The sequence below is a fragment of the Scatophagus argus genome, chromosome 11 (assembly GCF_020382885.2).
Source record: "Scatophagus argus isolate fScaArg1 chromosome 11, fScaArg1.pri, whole genome shotgun sequence".
Classification (NCBI taxonomy): Eukaryota; Metazoa; Chordata; class Actinopteri; family Scatophagidae; genus Scatophagus; species Scatophagus argus.
In genome coordinates this window covers 21,375,633-21,393,405 of record NC_058503.1, presented here as the reverse complement: position 1 = coordinate 21,393,405, position 17,773 = coordinate 21,375,633, and the positions used below count along the sequence as shown (strand labels likewise).

General features: G+C 44.2%; 2 protein-coding genes across 13 annotated transcripts in view; one reads left to right on the top strand and one right to left on the bottom strand.

Annotated features, from left to right (window-relative positions):
* Nucleotides 1–3,644: 3,644 nt before the first annotated feature.
* Nucleotides 3,645–15,396, bottom strand: LOC124066911 (ras-related protein Rab-17-like). Of its 2 annotated transcripts, none has more exons than XM_046403774.1 (5): nt 15,191–15,396; nt 5,803–5,954; nt 5,569–5,694; nt 5,365–5,458; nt 3,645–5,002 (listed from the first exon to the last, which is right to left on the bottom strand). In XM_046403774.1, exons 1-5 carry the CDS (start codon nt 15,276–15,278, stop codon nt 4,872–4,874), a joined length of 591 nt encoding a protein of 196 aa, XP_046259730.1. In that variant the 5' UTR covers nt 15,279–15,396; the 3' UTR covers nt 3,645–4,871. The 2 variants fall into 2 exon arrangements, with proteins under 2 accessions (XP_046259730.1, XP_046259728.1); XM_046403772.1 differs by lacking the exon at nt 15,191–15,396 and adding an exon at nt 6,461–6,954.
* lrrfip1a (leucine rich repeat (in FLII) interacting protein 1a) overlaps nt 8,706–17,773 on the top strand; it is a 36,116-nt gene continuing 27,048 nt past the window's right edge. For 3 of the 11 annotated variants that reach the window (XM_046403758.1, XM_046403756.1, XM_046403755.1), the window contains exon 1: nt 8,707–9,346. In XM_046403758.1, the coding sequence (XP_046259714.1) occupies nt 9,257–9,346 (90 nt within the window). In that variant the 5' untranslated portion in view covers nt 8,707–9,256. Of the gene's footprint in view, nt 9,347–17,773 lie in introns of all 11 variants that reach the window. The other 8 variants (XM_046403753.1, XM_046403754.1, XM_046403757.1 and 5 more) reach the window with 5 other exon arrangements.

Here is a 17,773-nt window from a genome sequence, read left to right as displayed (position 1 = left end):
GCGCAGTAACATCTTTGTCTCGTTAGTCTTATTAAATTGACAACAAGCTAAACGCAAACTGTCATTTCACTCTTTTCAGCCACTCTTGTACATGAATGTAGCATGAAAAAGCGTTGCACTTTTGCTTTGGCTTTGCTGCCTCTTCCTGTAGCAGAACTGCATTATCTCACCATAACAACACAACGACACAGTGTTGGCAGCCTCTGGTAGCTTTTATACTCGATTGTTATGATCCCTTCTTGAGTCTGTGTTTTCATTTTAGTCAGTTGTTATTCGTTTACACGACTGAAGAGCTCTGTTTGTTCCTTAAAGCCACAGATTGGGTCAGTGTGCGCTCGACTGATGCTTTCCATGTCCTTGACACAAGATCTTTAATGAAACACACACACACGACCAAATTACTAAATAAAAAAAGGCCACCACCCGCAGGAATTTACATTTAATGTTGTCACGGTTATGGAAATCTCACCAGTTACCACGCTGTCCAACCAAAACGCTACAACGCCCAGGTAACACACACTGTGGGCAGCGCCACTGGGAAGTACTGTGTACTGCGAGGTGGGTGACATCAGCATGCCAACACACTGCTGCCCCTCCTGCTGGAGTATAAAGTGCTGATGAAACAACTGATGAGATACCAAAACCTCAGAGGTGCATGCACCTTACAGAGCAGGTGAGAGAGCTTCACTACAGTTAACCTGCTTGCTTCCAGTCACCTTTCACACACCCAGAGGGAGAGAAGGATCGGCTCAGTCATCCCTGCACCTGTTCAGCACCTGTGAGTTTGGTGTGGACTTTCTCTCTGCAGCTCAGTCACCTGATGAGAAAGCTTCCCGACAGTAAGTGTTCAGATTTGTTCAGTGTTCCCGTGATGCTTTTGAGTGAGTTGCATAATCAGGTCAGGTGATGTTTGGATGGAAAGTAATGTATTGTACTGCCAAAGCAGAGCCAGAGAGTCGATTCAAACACTCTGCTGAGATTTAGGGAAAATCACAAACGTGTCCAAGAGTGACTCGAAGTGCAGACGTGATGTGAATGTGATCATTCATCTTCTGACTTTCAGCCAGCTCATCCTCTGGCACCGTTCATTTTAACATACTTGTACTTACTATTTGACCTCTACTGCAAGTTACTTTGCATATTCAGACACAATCAACAAATAAAATCCGATGTTATTGGTTAAGACCTTTGAAATTTTGGGTAAATTTACCATCTACGTTCACTTCTATACTTTTAGGTAAAATACTGAAAGCCAAACGTCTCCACTGTGGTAATGCTACTTACTTAGAAGATCAGAGTACTTCTGGCAGCACCGATTCAGCGTTCAGACGTGACTGTTGTGTTTGTTTTCCCGCTTCAGGTCGAGCCGCGATGAGGATGTGTGCAGTCGTCTTTGGTGTCTTGCTGTTGCTGAGTCAAGCTTTGGGTGGATCTCATCGAGACAGTTCAATAATTATCAGAAGTAAGAGACCCGGCATGTAATAATCCCAATTAGGTGCACATTACGTGATATTATTGCTGGTCATTGTTGATTTATTCCAGCATTTTATGTTTCAAAATGTACTTTTTCCAGTGTTGTTTTATTTCTTTTTCTTAAATTTGTCCGTCCAGACAAACAGGGCAAAGACAGACATGCAACAGTTACTGACTTATTTAAGCAGTAAAACAAAAAAAAAACTGCACTGTGAATGAAATCTCTTTTTATTTTAAATGACTTATAATAAATAAGTGATCATGAGTTGAAATAAATAAATTAAATTATAAAAATTAAAAGTTGATAATAATGAGACAGGTTTTAAAATGTATTCAGTGGTTGTTTTAATAATTACTTCATAAAATCACATTTTTTTATTTCATTTGAACACTTTGGGTACATTAAACTATTCCTTTATTTTCTGAACATCAGTCGCTCTGCTGATGTGTTTTCAGTGCTGTGAGGACCACAAACAAACATTAAGTGGAGAGAAAAATATATTTGTTTGGGTAATTTGGGTGAACTGGCCCTTTAAACTCATTTGTCTCTGGCTGTAGACTAACTTCTCTGCTTCTTCAGCTTCTTGTCAGCGTGGGCCAAATTATATGGCAATTTGAATTATTTATAGCACATTATGGAGGATGAAGTATTGTGATGTCTTGTTTTGAAGTAATCATTTTGTTCCTAGCTGGGGCTGCCATGGTTGGTTTGCACAATATAATCAATCTGTGAGGCTTTAAACATGATGAAACCTGTGATTTGTCTCTTCTTCTTCTTCCTCCCGTGTTGTCCAGATCCAGACATTGATGCGTCCTGGTACACACACAGAGGGATCAGACCGGTGGGGAGATTTGGCCGAAAAGTTGCGAGGAGAAATGAGCATCTGGCTTTCATCACGGGCAAAGTTTACAGACCAACAGCTGAAACTAAAAGCGATGTTTGGATGACACAGTAGAAATGCTATGGATGACTGAATTTCTACTGTGTTCTCATTGTTCAGTGTTTACATGGGTTTTGTTCATTTGATTTATTAAAGATTCAGGCTTACATTCAGGAGTTTTGCACGACTTATTTTCCATAAATTTTGTGTAAAATATTTGAGCTGTTGCAACGTCATGATTAGATTTAAGAGATTTTAAGAGATAGATTTAATCAAAAAAATGTCTTTTAAAATATGTTGACAAAAACAAAATCAATGAAAATGTGTTGCATGTACTGCTTACTTTGCATGCCTGTTAAAAGAACTACATGAAAGAATAAATGCAGAGCACAAAGCTCCACACTGGATGCAGTGGGATGAAAAGCATCGCCGCTGCGTCGTTTGTGGCCAACACCCAGCTGTGAAGTAGCATCGCATTGCGTTGTTTCACAAACAGTTTCACCAAATACGGAGATACGTGGCTTTCACTGACCAGGGAAAAAATGTAATCTGAAAAGAAATGAGTGAGTGAAGTGGTCAGACAAACGCAGTGGAGTTTGAGGCTATCGCTGAAAACAGCATTTCAAGAGCCTTTCAATACACAAGTTACTTCTTGTTTAATGTGGTCCCTGAACACATCACTTCATAAATTCACGGTCAAAAAAATATAAACTTTAACTTCCACTGAATCTCAATGCAAAGCAGGTTGACGTCACACTGCATCCGTCAGATAATCCAGCAGTGCTTCACACTCCAGTTGTTCACTGGTTTAACTCAGGGTTTGCACATCTGCACAGCATCTAAAACACCAGAACTGATGTTGTTTTTTATTCTCAAGATTTATACACTCGTGATGACAATTTAATCACTTCTATTTTATTCTTACTGCATTTTATCTCCTCAGACTGAGGTGTTTGTTTCTGTGAGGGATCCAAACCAAACGAGGACCAGCAGGCCCTCAGGCCCTACAGAAGCTTGGTTTCAATCAGCAGGAAAGCCTTGTTTCAGGGACGATTGTGAGCCAAGATCTCAGCAAGGTTTTAAATCATTAAACATTAAAAGCCTGCACTTGGAGCCACCCTGCAGAGAGAAACTGTTGTGAGAGGATATTGTGCAAGGAGCAAGTGACTGACTGCAGCAGAGAAAAGTCACCCGTAAGGAGGCTTCAATTCCCCTCAGGGATAAATAAAGGAATTCTGATTCTGATTCTGATTCTGAAATGCAAAATGAAATACTGCTGAGTCGTTAAAGTCTGAGTCGGTGTTGTGAAAGCATACGCACAACATTCAGTTTCTTCTTCTGTTGTTATGCATAGTGAGTTCAATCCAAAGCACAGCAGATTCTTTTGCTTTACATTTTCACAACACTTCCTGCTCTGTAACACATCATTTAAAACATGTGATGGGGACTTTCTGAAACGAAAAAATGTGTGTTGTTATGTGTGTGTCAAACCTAGAGGTGACATGGAGGATCCTGTTAGGCCTCGCTCAGCATAAAGACTGAACAGCCCCCACTCTCTGCCCGAAATAAAAACAAAACACCGCTAAAGTTCACTAATTAACATGTTGTATTTCCTTTGTTTAATCAGCACAAAAGCAAAGCGTGACTTGAAGTTTTTGAAGCTTTCCTGACAAACAGCAGTTTATCCATCAGCTCAGCACTTCTGTTCAGCATCTCCAGCTTTACTGCAGGTTGCGCACGTTTCAGCAGACGTCCTGCTGAACCTCAACTTTGTTCAAACACCTGGAAGCCCCTGTGATCCAGCACTTGACCCCCCCAAACCCAAAACCAAAACTGTCACTTTACGTTTCTGTTGGATTTCCGATGAGGAAATGTGATGCTGTGTGTCAGTTACTGTGTTTTCCAGATGTTTGTATTTCTTTTCTTTAGACAGCGTCAGACCGGCTGTTTCACTCGAGCATGTGGGCCTAGAGGTCTGGAAGCAGGCTTTCCTTATCACATGCTGACTCCAGCTCCATACTTAATGCCCAGACATCAATGTGATACCAGACCTGGAGTGCAGTGGATAAATCTCTCTGTACTTCTACCTGAATTTTTGAATCTGTCACACCTGTAGTGAAGCAAAGATTGGCTTGCCAGTTGAAGTTGGAGCGATGGACGAAGCTGCAGCACAGAACAGTGTGACAGAGGCTGCGGCGATAAGCACAGCGATAACGTTTGAGTAAGTTGCGCCCACTGCCAGAAGGGGGCGACAAAAGTTTCACACTACAGGTTCAAACATCTCACAAGAACCACAAGTTGGCAAAGGTGAATATAAGTATGCTGTAAAAACAATACACATATTAGACATTTTAAACAAAAGCCACAGACGTATCCTGCATAATAGTCAAAAGCTTTTTGCTTTTTTTCCGTTAATCTCGCCATCTCCTGCTATAAATGTTTCTTCTGATCTCATGCAGCGTTGAAAAAATGACGACAGACAATGACTGGTGGAAATACAACCGACAGTCATGGAGGTCAGGGTCCAACTCTGCAGCAGGAAGCACCAGGACTGAGTGTGCTTCTCTGATGCAGATCCACAGTGGGGGTCTCGGTCCACTCTGACAGACCTCCCTGCTGCTCCGCGATGCCTTCATGTACTCTGTGGGCTGAATCAGAGTTCTGTTACCAAAGACGCCACGCATGAGTGTCCTGCAACATGCAGACATTTTAGCAGCCAAGTCTTAAAGCTGAAATAGAAAACCGACACCTCAGATCTGCACTTAGACAGTATTTTATATTTTCACATAGTTAGTGTTTAGACTGACATTTGCTCCACATGTTGGTATCTACTGCTCTCTAGTGGCATGTGAGAGGCTTTTCCCACCAAATCCAAATTTCAGGAGAAGCTGAACTACCACAAAACCTCGAGTTCTGTATTTGACAGTATCAGCAGCCCAGGACCAAACCTGTGAGGCTGAACACAGGCAACAAAAGTCTCCGCCCCCAAAAAAGAAACACTTTTGCTCACCTATGTCCAAAAGCAGCTCTCTGACTTGATCCCCTGACAATGCTGATGTCTCTGTAAAGGATAAGCCCTTGTCATTGGCCAGACTCTGTCCTTCCTGCATGATGACACAAAAAAACCAAGGATTGGATTTCACAGAATAAAATGCACAGCAAACAAAAACAGGGACTGACTGAGGTTTAAGAAGGTGATTTCCTGTGTCTGTACCTGCACTGAGACTTGTCGATCCTGTGCCAGATCTCCCTTGTTCCCCACCAGCCATATGACAGTAGTTCCTGGGATGTAATGCTTCTCGAGCTCTTGGAGCCACACCTGAGCTCTCACAAATGTTTCCTATAGCGACACAAGCACACACAAGGTAATACCCAATGGTGTACATGGCAGCCATTACACACTACACAAGGTAAGCACTTTCCGTGGTCAGCGGTGTGTTCCTGTTACCCGTTTGCTGATGTCATAGATCACGATTGCGGCGTGGGCTCCTCTGTAGTAAAGCGGGGTGACACTGTGGTACTTTTCCTGCCCTCCTGTGTCCCATATCTCAAAGCGAAGAGTGACGTTGGTCAGGTGCACCACGCGGGTGAGGTAGGCACCTGGGGGAGCAGACAGCACAGTGACACCTCCTATCAAACGATCCTATAAGATGAGAAAATGAGTGCCGCTCTCATCCTCACTCTTCTTTAAGCATATGAAGCTACATGTTTAGGATCATTTCCACTTGTTTGTTTCCTCGTGTTCAGTTTGTTTTCCTTCCTGCCGTGTGTCTGGTCCCTGTTTTTCTGTGTCTCCTGTTTCTGTGGATCCTGTTCCCTGTCTTCAGTCCTGGACTCCCTGACCCCTGTGCCTCCCTGTGACTCCTGTGGACTCTGCTTGGACAAAAACTCCTCCTCGTCAGCTAAGAGACGTAGTTACCAGTGAAGACTTTTACATCCTTCTCTGTGTGTGATCTGCTAACTCTCACCATTCAAGTCAATAAGCTGTGCAAAATGTCAAACTGTTCTCAAGGCCAATATTTATCTTATGAATAATGTCTTTGTCCTATCTTATAGATTCTACATATAACTACTGCCGTCCAAAGCCCTGAGTGCTGGGAACTCACAGCCTACAGTTGGTGATGAATTCTTGAACTCATCCTTGCCAAATCGCAGTGCCAGACTGGACTTTCCCACACCTGAGCCTCCCAGAAGTACCATCTTAACCCTGAGGGTCTGCACCGGTCTACTCAAAGCTCTGCTGTGGAGCTGGGCTCCTCCTGGCACCCTCGGGAGACTTTCCCCCATCAGAAGTTAGTTTAGTTCCAAAAGTGTTAGAGGATACAAACAGACGAGACAGGAAAACCCCAGAAGATCCTGAAGTCCTGATCCAGCAGTCAGCGTGGTTCCTGCTACTCCAAACTGTGCAGAAGAGTTAGTGTGTCCTCTTTGTTGTAAGAGTCTGCTGACGTTATTAAAAGTAAAGTAAAACCAAAGTCCGGTCTTAACTTGTACCACGCCAGCAGCTTGTTTTCACTTCCTCGTGCACAGCCGCAGCCGAGACATAAAACCTCCCAGCCAACTGTGAGTTAGCCACACACGCACTTCCAGCTTAGTGCTCATCAGACCTCCTGCCAGTCGATGGTCATGTTTAGTGTGAATTACATTTGGAAAGTTTTTAAACAGAAGCCAAACCAGTTAAGGAAGATGTTGGCATTTCCAAAGCTGTTTCTTCCCTCTGCTCTGGTGTTTTGATTGAGCTGCTCAGAGCAAACAGAAGCTGCGTTTGAGAGGCTACAGTTCAAAGGTTTAATGAAGAAAACCAAGTTATTCTCAATCCATTCTTACTTTCTACACAGTAGCCTTTTATTCTTAATTTCCCTCGTCAGTAAGTATGATTGATGGGAAAATAACCGGTGAAAGTCATTCGAAATTGCAGACAGAAATGTAACTTTTCTTTGAAACACTGCATGGGGACTGTGAGTGTGAGCTTCAGTGGGCCTGATTTATTATTGTGTCTCTGCTTCAATGACGCTGAATCAACACAGGGGGGCAGTGTTGCATGTAAAACCACCTTGTGACAAAGAGGAAGCGTCAGGTCTCACCTGTCTGTCTAACATCTGACCTTTCATACTCTAACATTTTTCTCGTTGACAGTTACCTTCAGAAAACCACATCTGGCCGCTCAGCACCAGAAATACCAGACGCATTTACCATTCAGTAGTTTAAACTATATTATTTTGAACCCATAGTCATAGAATAACTGAGTCTGACTGCACAACAGCTGCTGCCACGTCTTGGCATGTTCGGTCATAACTAACCAACAGTGTTAGCTCCTAACAAACAGATTGTGAGTAACTTTGAGGCGTCTTCACTGTGCATCCTGCGCCTCAGTTTATGCAGAGTCTGTGACACCTCTGCACCACTGAAGAGTCGCTCCTCACAGTGTCACATTGTTCCACATGACAGTAATAAAATGTTATCTATAGACTGAGACTGCAAACAATATCACAGGCAATTGTTTTATAGATTATAAGACAACAGTGACGCCATAGGACATAAAAAGGACTCAGTGAGGTCAGACACGGAACGTGCAGCTTATGGGATCTGCATTGTGTCCATTCAAACTGACGCCTTGTCTGTCTCTTTAAGAAACTCAAGACTGTTTTTAGAGCTCGCCGGTCGTCATTAAAAATAGCAGAGGGGGTGTGAGAGAGTGCGATAGTCCGTGCAGGACATGGTTTCTGGCTGAAACTGAACCCCTGAACATGTATGGAGTCCCCGTCCAGAGGCTGATGCTGCATTCAAATGCTCAGCGTAAACCGTGGGCTCTAATGTGAGTCCAAAATAAATAGAGTCACAGGAAAACTTTTTCTACTGGTGTGATTTTATTTAGCAAATGTGATTCGATTGGCTGTGATTGACTGTCAGCAGTGGAGTTTAACAAAGTGCATTTACCAAAGAACTGTACTTAAGTACAAAACCTTTTTATTTGAGTGTTTTCTTCCCATTTTTGTTAAAAATTATGACATCCAACGTAAAAGTATGTCTATACAGCTGAAATGAAACTGAACTCTGGGTAACAGTAACAGTATTTCTCACTACAATTTATTTTTACTAAACAAACAATAAAACGTTTAATGGAGAAAATAATCAGTAGATCTAGCTTTTACATGAATACGTGACTGGGCTTAATAGTAATGCATTTTTTGACTTGAATACTATCTTTCCTTACATTAAGTACATTTTCATGATTATACTTAAAATACACATGTAACGAATTTGATTGATTGATCTCCGGAGGGAAGCATTGTGTTTAATTGACGTGAGTTTGTATTGTAAGCCAAAATTCCGATATGTCATGAAGGCAACTCGATTGAGTACAGCCTTTGAAGTTTGTCAGTCTGACAGGTTCGAGTCTGTTTCTGTGAGGCCGTCCGTCGGCGGGGTCGAACCGAACCGGCGCGTTAAAAACATCTGAATAACAGCAGTTTCGCTTTAATCACCATTTATTCTTTAGATCAAACATTTTAGATTTGTTTGATTTTCGCAGAATGACATACAGCGACGGGCTACGGTTTGTACGGACGGCGCGAGGCTACAGCGAACGTCTCTGACGGAGTTCGCCCGCAGACGCAGCGGGAGCGCACGTGGGCAGTCGCACGGTTCGAACCTTCGTCGCGAGCTCGTGCGTCGTCACAGAAACACAGGAAGAAGCGCAAAAACGGATGTAAGACATGACCCGCGCTGCGAGCGGGACCAGCCACGTTTTGCGTCTGTTCTCTGCTCGCCTCTAACTTTGACATTTTAGCGGCACATGAGACCCGACTAGCTAAGCTGCCGCTCCGCGTGGATCGTTCGGTGGGCTGTCGGACCAGCAAAGTGAGACCGTTCTCAGCAGCGCGTGGATAAAGTGAGGAAACATGGGGACTCAGGGCACAGGACGGAAAAGATCTACCAAGAAGGAGAGGTCGACGGCAGAAGACGATGCCCTGAATCTCATAGCGAGAGAGGTGAGTGGAGGTGAAAAAGAAATCCGTTTATGTTCAGGTCTGAGCGAAACACAAACACACGAGTTCCTGGTCTCGGCCTTTTTACGGACCCGCTCTGATGACATATGACCCCAAAACCTACATACTGACAGATGCGTTGCTATAGAGAGGCTCCTGATTTTCAGCTTCCAACTGGCCAAAATCACCCAGAATGTTGCCTCCTAAATGAAAAAGAAGACCTTAAATGCACCTCGTCCGCCACTGTACCCAGCCGAATTAAATGACAAATTTCATGACTGTTTTTGCTCTTTTGGAGACTTTCTGAGTCGACAGATTACATCGCTGTAACTGCTGTTCATTTTCCAAAGTATACCCAAAGTTTTTAAGTTGATTTCTGATTGAAACTGACTTCCAGGCGACCACTGGTGCCTTTGATGTAAATACAGTATGAAAATTATGACAAGAAACAAGTTATTCTCGTCTAGTTGGAGGCAGAGTGTGTTCAAAGCTCTTCTTGAGTTGGTCCATTCAGTTCAGGACCTGAACGTTGGTATGTGGAAAAGCATTTAATTTACAGGCTGGAGAAGAAACGTTTTCCTTTCACAGGCACAAGATTACGGTCAGATCAGTTGGCTGATGTATTGATAAACCGATGTGTCGGTCAGCCGAACAGTACTGCAAACGTTTGCGTACTAAATGGAACTGAATGGAGCCCAGTGCTGTTGCAGCTGATTAAAATGGTTCACTGTGCTGACCTGCAGGGATTGGTGGGTTACCCCTCAGTACCACAAGACAGGAGCTGGCAGCAGCTTCCTTTGTTTCTTACAGCTGCTGAAGTCATGTTGTGGCAGGTTTACGCCTTTTCTAATCTAATCTAATCTGATGATGAGTTTTGATGAGTCGAGTGCAGGATAAATGAGTGTTTTGTTGTAGGGAAAATGCCTGGTGTGTCTTCAGGACTTAAGCCGCCCCGTTTGAAGTGTGATACCCTGCACGCTTTTGTCCACACTCGTGCCTTTGAGGTGTGAAACACAGGCTGAAAATCAATAGTTGAGCTAGACATCAAAGCGAAATGGAGCCAGACAAAGCCCGAAGCATCATCGTGCGTCTTTAGGTTGTTATCGTTTCTTTTGTGAAATCCTGAGCAGTGAACACAAGGTGGTGAGCATTAAAACCTGAACGCTGCCATCGTAGCCCCCATCCTGATTCAGGGCAGCTATGAGACACTTCCTTCAGTTGGGGGGGAAGTTGGGTTTGCACCAACTCAACCCGGATGTTTCATCAAATTTGCATGTCACTCCTAACTGACAAAGACGCACTCCTCTCCTATCTGCTGAGCGGACTGTTTACGCTTGCAGTCGTGTATCTGAGGTTGCACATTCCTGTAACGGACAAAGATAATCACGAGGAGCCTGACAGAGCCCATGCAAAGTTAGTCGGCAGCAGAAATCCAAACAGGACGTCATCTGATGAATTAACCATCTGTTTTATTGTGGCAGTGTGGCACAACTCCCAACAAAAGGGTGGTGACGGCGGCCAGTTTTCCACCACATCTGTGCAGCAAAGTCTGCGCCTTTAAGTGGCAGAAGGGTCGCATCCCTCACTCGCAGCCCTCTGACAGGACGGTATGTCAGCCCTGATGAGTTGGCCCGTTCTGCAGAAGAGTTTTAAAAATAGACGATCCTGAAAGATCAGCTGTTGCTGCTCCCCAGTTTTAGATTGGGTGTTCGGGTGGGGGATGTGGATGGAGGAGGAGGAGGGGTGTGGAGCACCAAATGGCCATCCCACGGGCATGGAAACATGAAAACAGCGAGTTGCTGTTTGGTTAGCTGGAGATTTGTCTGCACAGAGCAGATGGTTGGAGATGCCGGTTGTTCCAGCTGCTGTTTTAGGCTGTAGACGTGCTCCATCAGTACCGTGTCACCGTACGTTTCACAGGGATCAGAGAAACTGTCTGTGCTGTAAACCTGCCTTAGTGTGGACCAAATGGGAGAAGACCACACAGCAGGAAAGAATGTCAGCGCAAAATACTGACATGTTTGTAATGCTGTACTTCAGGGAGTTGGTGCGCTACCCGTGTCAAACAATCAGAGTCCAGCTGTAAACATTCATGTGTAGCAAACTGTAGCTGACCTGCACTGTATTTCACCTACATTACTCAGAATCTTCATAGAATGTTTGTCTCAGAAGTAAGAACAGTCAAACGCCGCACACTAACATTTTGATTTATTTTGAATGAACGCTGGCTCAGAGGTGTAAATTTATAGTCTGCTTTTCACACAAAGTCCTGGCCTCTTAAGAGCTTTTAGCCTCGTGATGTAATTCAGAAACGAGAAAGATGCTGGGGAGAGCAGTGTGTACAATATGTGTGTTTGATGGATTGTTAAGAGGCGTTAAAGACTCCTGCACATCCTCGTGTGATTAGCTCACCTGGCTGATTAAACTACGCTAGTAATTACACAAGAGTTCATAAATTAAATTGCAGGTGTTGATGATAAATTGCATGATGGCGCAGTTCTATTTATCTGCTTCAGTTCGTGTTGGCTCACGGTCACACTGTCTTGGCTTTACGGGACACTCGACTAGAACACATGTTATGTTCATGTCATGTTCTTTCTAACGTCTGTCAAAATGTCCGCTGTGAAAAAGGCCTACGCTCACTAAAGCCACCTGTGTGGGTGAACCACCTGTGTGCCGACCGCACCGCTCGGTGAGCATGACCACCTTGAGCTGTGACTTTCAAACATAATTAAGTCCATTAGCTATTGGTCCAGTCACTCCACAGCGTGGCTTTCGGGAGAACAGCGGAAACTTGCTCATGGTAACCGTCTTTACCTCTGATGTCACCCTGAGGTCGGCATCAGGGTGACAGCTGAAGGTGTGCAAGACCCACAGGTGAAAACCAACAAATGCAGTAACTCATCTAAAGTACTTCTAAGTTGATCCTCATTTCCCTGAGTCAGCTGGAATTTAGTCACAGCGTCAGGACGTTTACGTAAGTGTGTCCTCGGCGTGCTTTTCACCCTCACTGCCTGTTTGTTTGTCCTTTGGTCCGGGGAAAAAAATATCTGTTCATGTTTGTTGAACCAGTCAACAAACAAACGAGCAGGCCAACTGCAGCTTTTGGTTTTAGTTATTCACCAACCGGTTCATCGTAAAGCCGTGTTAAAAAAATAAATAAATAAAAAAGAAGGATTAATCAAATCCCCACATGCTCGATCTTCCTGTTGGGGATTTTAGTGTATTTATGTTCTTCTGTGCATCAGTGTGTCGCAGCGGCATTGGAGTTTTAAAATGGAAATGTTTTTCATGTATTGCCAGTTTTCTGCATGTGACAGACCCCCAGTTTCTCCTGAGCTCTTAAAAGTAACACAGGTGCATAATGGCTTGAGTTTAGATCATTTATATCCATCCATCCATCCATTTTCTATACCGCTTATCCGTCAGGGTCACGGGGGAGATGGAGCCTATCCCAGCTGACTACGGGCGAGAGGCGGGGTTCACCCTGGACTGGTCGCCAGTCAGTCGCAGGGCTGACACACACAAAGTCGACCACTCATGCACACAATCCGACCTATAGGGGCAATGTAGAGTAGCCAATCAACCTAATGCATGTTTTTGGTATTGTGGGAGGAAGCCGGAGTACCCGGAGGAAACCCACGCGGGCACAGGGAGAACATGCAAACTCCACATAGAAGGGCCCAGACCGTAGATCATTTATATAATGTGAAAGTAAAACTGAATATTGAAAACACGTCAGATTTCTTACCAAATGTGCAGCACATTTCCACGAGCTGTCTTTAGTCATTCTGGGTGCGACATCTCCAGCAAACCACAATCATGTCGCTGTGAAGAGTAATGAGAGAGCATTGAACCTCTGCAAACAGTTGGGATAAGATGATAAGCCTGGCAACTGATTTGTCACGTTAACCAATGCTAACATTGCTCGCAACCACTAGCCGCCTTTGTATCTAGTGTGTCAGTTATGATTACAGCAGGACAGTGTGGTTGCCAAGCTGACGTTGACTGAATGAAGGCTCAGTAATGATGACAGTCCTGGAATTTGGCCCGAGGCAAACTCTCACTTTCTTCAAAGCTTGTGGTAATGATGGAGTCCCAGGTTGAACGACACCCAAAGATCACACTCGGCCTCACATGTCACTGTGTAAATTTAGCTGATTTTGTTCTTGTAAATTAAATTTGTTAAATTCAGCTCAGCAGCACCGTTGATGAACATTGTTTTTACTTTACGAGTTATGTGTTGCAAAGTCAAAACAAAGTGTGGATCTTTTTGGGTCTAGTTTAAGTTTAACCTTGAAGGTTAATTATATCTCGCAGATACACACACACACACACACACACACACTGTGCGTGCTCCACTTCACATGGGAAATACTCCAATAATGCTGCAGTATAATATATATGAAATTTAAAAAGAAGAGTCAGATATCAACAATCATGCGTTTGTTAATAATAAAACAGCTTCAGTACCATCACAGATTCCCCACATTACTACCAGTCAAAGCTAAAAAACATAATCTTTTCTTCATAATTCATAATTTTATGTTTAAAAAAAAAAACATCACTCACAACTCAGGATGGCACTTACTCCATTAAAACTAGTCAGAATTGTTGTTTTCAAAGATATCTGAGAGGAGGCAAACGTCACTGCTGTAAACACAGAGTGCGCCTCCCCTCGTCCTGCCGGGGTTGTAGTTCAAACAGCCATTAGTGAGTAGTCCACGCTGGGCAAGCAGGACTCCCGTCCTGAACCCAATTCCTTCCTAAAAAAATCCAAACTCTGTGCCGCCTCCTCCAATAGCAACAACAAGTTCCTCTCATAGGTCATGAGACAGTAAAGGAAAGTGTTTTGCTGTGGACCCGAGTCTGTCAGAGTCTCCATCTTTATGAGCCTCGCTGTTCGCCGTGTGATAGTCAGGCTGCACAAACGCAGCTCAGCAGGTGAACACCTGTAGGGAACTGGAGGATATTTTCAACAGGGTTGTCCAGTGATGTGCTGGAACTTAATCGACGTCGTTAATATTGTCAGACAGGATTGGCCTTTCACAGATATGGTTTGGAATTTGTCAGAATTTGTTCCATGGACACCAGAAGATTGATAAGAGAGTGATATTTATCACATGCCAGAAGAAAAATGGGACAGGGCTGTTTCTTGTACTGTAATGGTTGCGGATTTGTTGTACTTCACTGCTGGTCTACTTAAATATTACTCCCAGGAAATAAGCTGAATTATAAGATTTCTGCCGTGTTTATTCATGAACCCTAAATCCTCCATCAGTGTTGCTCTTCAGCTTTGTGCTGATAGTCTGTTTTGTCTGCGTGACTTCGAGGAGACGATCTGAAGTGAGGATTAAGTTGGCGGGGTTGTGCTGGGTGGCTGTGAGAAGCTCAGTGAAGCTGAGAATTTAGAGTGGATTAGTGTGGGGCTTGACGGTGAGGAAGGGGAAGCCCACCACACAATCCTCTTTTCATTCAGTCATCGAGAGAACAAACCAGAGAGCCACAGTCCCTCGTACAGTCATAGCCAAGTTAATTTTTAATGCTGGGGGTAAGCAGCACATGTTTACACAGTGACAGCCAACAGTGAAAAGCCCCATTGAATAAATAGTGAAGTTGTGCGATTGTATCCTTGTCCGAGCTGTTCAGGTGAACCAAACAGCGGTGCTGCCCAAAATGTGTCTGCAGCAGACTGACATTTTCCACTGAACAACCATTATGTCGTGAGGCACTTAAACAAACATTAGTGGTCCAAACAATTACTCGTGCATTTCCTGATGTGTGTGTGTGTGTGTGTGTGTGTGTGTGTGTGTGTGTGTGTGTGTGTGTGTGTGTGTGTGTATGAACCACTGGCTTCAATTCGGCTTGGCTCGCCTGGCTTGTGCCTCCTTAAAAGGAAGTGGCTCTGTGTGTGTTGGCTTCCTCTTGATGACATCACTGCATGCACAGCCCATACAGATTGTTATCACAAACTCCTTCCTGTTTATTCACCACGGTTGAGTTTCTCCCAAAGCTGAGAGCACAGTGGAGACTGAGTGCAGGTATTACAGCCGACTAAATGAGGTACACTGAGGGTGGGTGACAGAGCAGCGATGATGCTACAAGCACGTACGACCAAAACAAACAGACAAACACTGACTCAGCCTCTTCCTGACAACAGCGTCGAAGCAGCAGCAGACCACAGCGTTCAGCTGCGTTTCTCACTTCAGAGTTGATGATGATTTGACACCCTCAAACAACAACTTGGTTCATACTGCTGTCTTTGTGTTTAAATTCACAAGTGAGAGCTGATTGGGTTCGTCTAGATTCACTTGTCTCTGGCCTCTCAGTCTGGAGATTGCAGCCCATTTGAGAAACGATGCAGTTCAGGCACCGTGACGCTCACTGCAAGCCAACGCTTTGTGTGGACAAGTTGCCATCTTAAGACAATCAAAATAATTTCGTGAGAAGACACTTTTACTCCTCTTGAGACAGATATGGAGATGAATGTCAAATGTTTGTCCACAACATCACCTGCCATAATCCCATACATTCAGAGAATGGTACCAGTTCTCCCCAGACTGCCAAGGTCCATCACATAACATAACATTAATGTGGCTGCTTGCGACCAAAGCAACTCAATGACTGGAAGGGAAAGATGTTGTCTAAAATTAGAAGTGCAACCTTCCCAATTAACACCTAACAACACATGAGAGAGAGAGCTTCAAACCTTTTTTATATGCAGTGAGATGGATGTGCCGGCACGGGGTGTTAACAAACTGTGTGACAAGGTGGGAGTTCATTCCACTGCTGACTGAATGAGCTCCTCAGGCAGAGGACAACAGCATGGAGGAGTCTCTCCTCCGTGGACCAGCACCACAGTCCTGGTCTGCATGTCGGCTGATACATGGCACCTTTGTAGTGCCTTCTCAGGTATGGTTCGAGTGCTTCCCATGACAAGTACGATAATAACAAACAAAGCCAGTGGAGTTCCCCCTGAGGTCACAGGTCTGCTGCTGTCTCCCTTGTGTCACATTAGTGTGCCCATGAGCAAGGCATGTGTAACCATCGCCTCGTCGAGTGTCACTGCCCAGAGGCCAGGAGTGAACAGTATTTGTTTGAGTGTAGCGTGAAGAAATAAATCATCTTCTGGAGACTTCACAGAAACTCCTTCCTGCAGCTGATCTCCTGAATCACGGTGCTCACAGGGCTGCATTGTGTAACTTCCTGTCAGGTGTTGCTCACTCCCATCATGCTTTAGTCGCAGCCAGAGTTGCAACATAAACTGTTGGTGCCTGAAGCAGCATGTTCACGTTACAAGAAGCCTCCACAAGGGGAAGCGAGGAGGGCCCCACAGTGGGTAACCTCAACCAAAATATCTCAAATGACGGTCGTTTACAGCACATTACAGTCTTGTAGTAAACCCCCGCAGCTTGAAGAGAAGGATCGTGTTTGTTGAAAGGATGCTTGAGGATTTGCTGGCATGCAAAATTCACTGTCTTGATCAGGAATTTTATTAATTTGCTGGGCATGAAACACTGTGCTGGTCCATGATTGGATCTCAGAAAGACCTTGAAGTGTGGCTGACGTAGTAATTTCTTCTCTGTTCAAAGCCTGCTTTCCTGTCTTGTTGGTTTTTTTTGTTTGTTTTTTTTTAGAAATGCATGAAGCACTGTTTGTTTTCCCCACGTACTCAGCTGCTAACCAGTTTGTTTGCAGTGGTGAATGCTCTACAGCTGTTCCATGTGCTTGTGGTGCAGCCTGAGGTTTAGTTAGGTTGAGACAGGAAGGAGTTTTTCTTTGAGTAATCAGTAGTTTTGAAATCACTGCCTTCCCACTACATGCACAGCATACCTGTTCAAACAATACCTAATATGTTCCGTGCACTTGTTCTCTGCCACCTTCACAAACAGGATCACCATCAAACTGGCAGCAAATTATATATTTTTGTACAGTAATTTTGATGATTGATACTTTTCTCTGTGAACAGGCTTTGAATCATTTTTTGCAGCGGTTTAAAACGGTTTGGAAACAAAGGCTCAGTTTATCCGTTTCTTCTCCCCGGGAGGAAAAAAAAAGACGTCTTTTCAGTTGACTCATGTGTGTGGCTGAGAGCGAACACGCTGAGCGTTTTAGCAGCCTGTCCCCTTTTAGGCAACATCTGGGTGGTTTATAAGGTTGTGCAAAGAGGAAGGAAATTGGTCATCATAACCCTCGACTGGATAATAAGAAAATTGTGTCTCAGAATCCACTTAATGGACCCACCTTATTTTAAATGTCGTCAAACTTTGAGCCGGTCAGAGTTATTTCTGTATGCTCTCTTTGTCCGTCCCATCAGCACTTGTGGTCATTAAAATACCCGTCCATTTTGGCTGCTGAGGCCTGGCATTCAGGGCGTGGGAACTCAGCTCACTGGAGCAAGAGTGAAACCAGGCAGACCAGGCTGGCATT

What these genes read in the sequence shown, in the direction of transcription:
- LOC124066911 (XM_046403772.1), bottom strand. Translation starts at nt 6,641, where the DNA reads ATGGGGGAAAGTCTCCCGAGGGTGCCAGGAGGAGCCCAGCTCCACAGC. An exon ending in TCTATGACATCAGCAAACGG is followed by an intron (nt 5,695 to 5,802) that starts GTAACAGGAACA and finishes GTGTCGCTATAG; the next exon opens with GAAACATTTGTGAGAGCTCA. An exon ending in AGAGCTGCTTTTGGACATAG is followed by an intron (nt 5,003 to 5,364) that starts GTGAGCAAAAGT and finishes ACTCTGATTCAG; the next exon opens with CCCACAGAGTACATGAAGGC.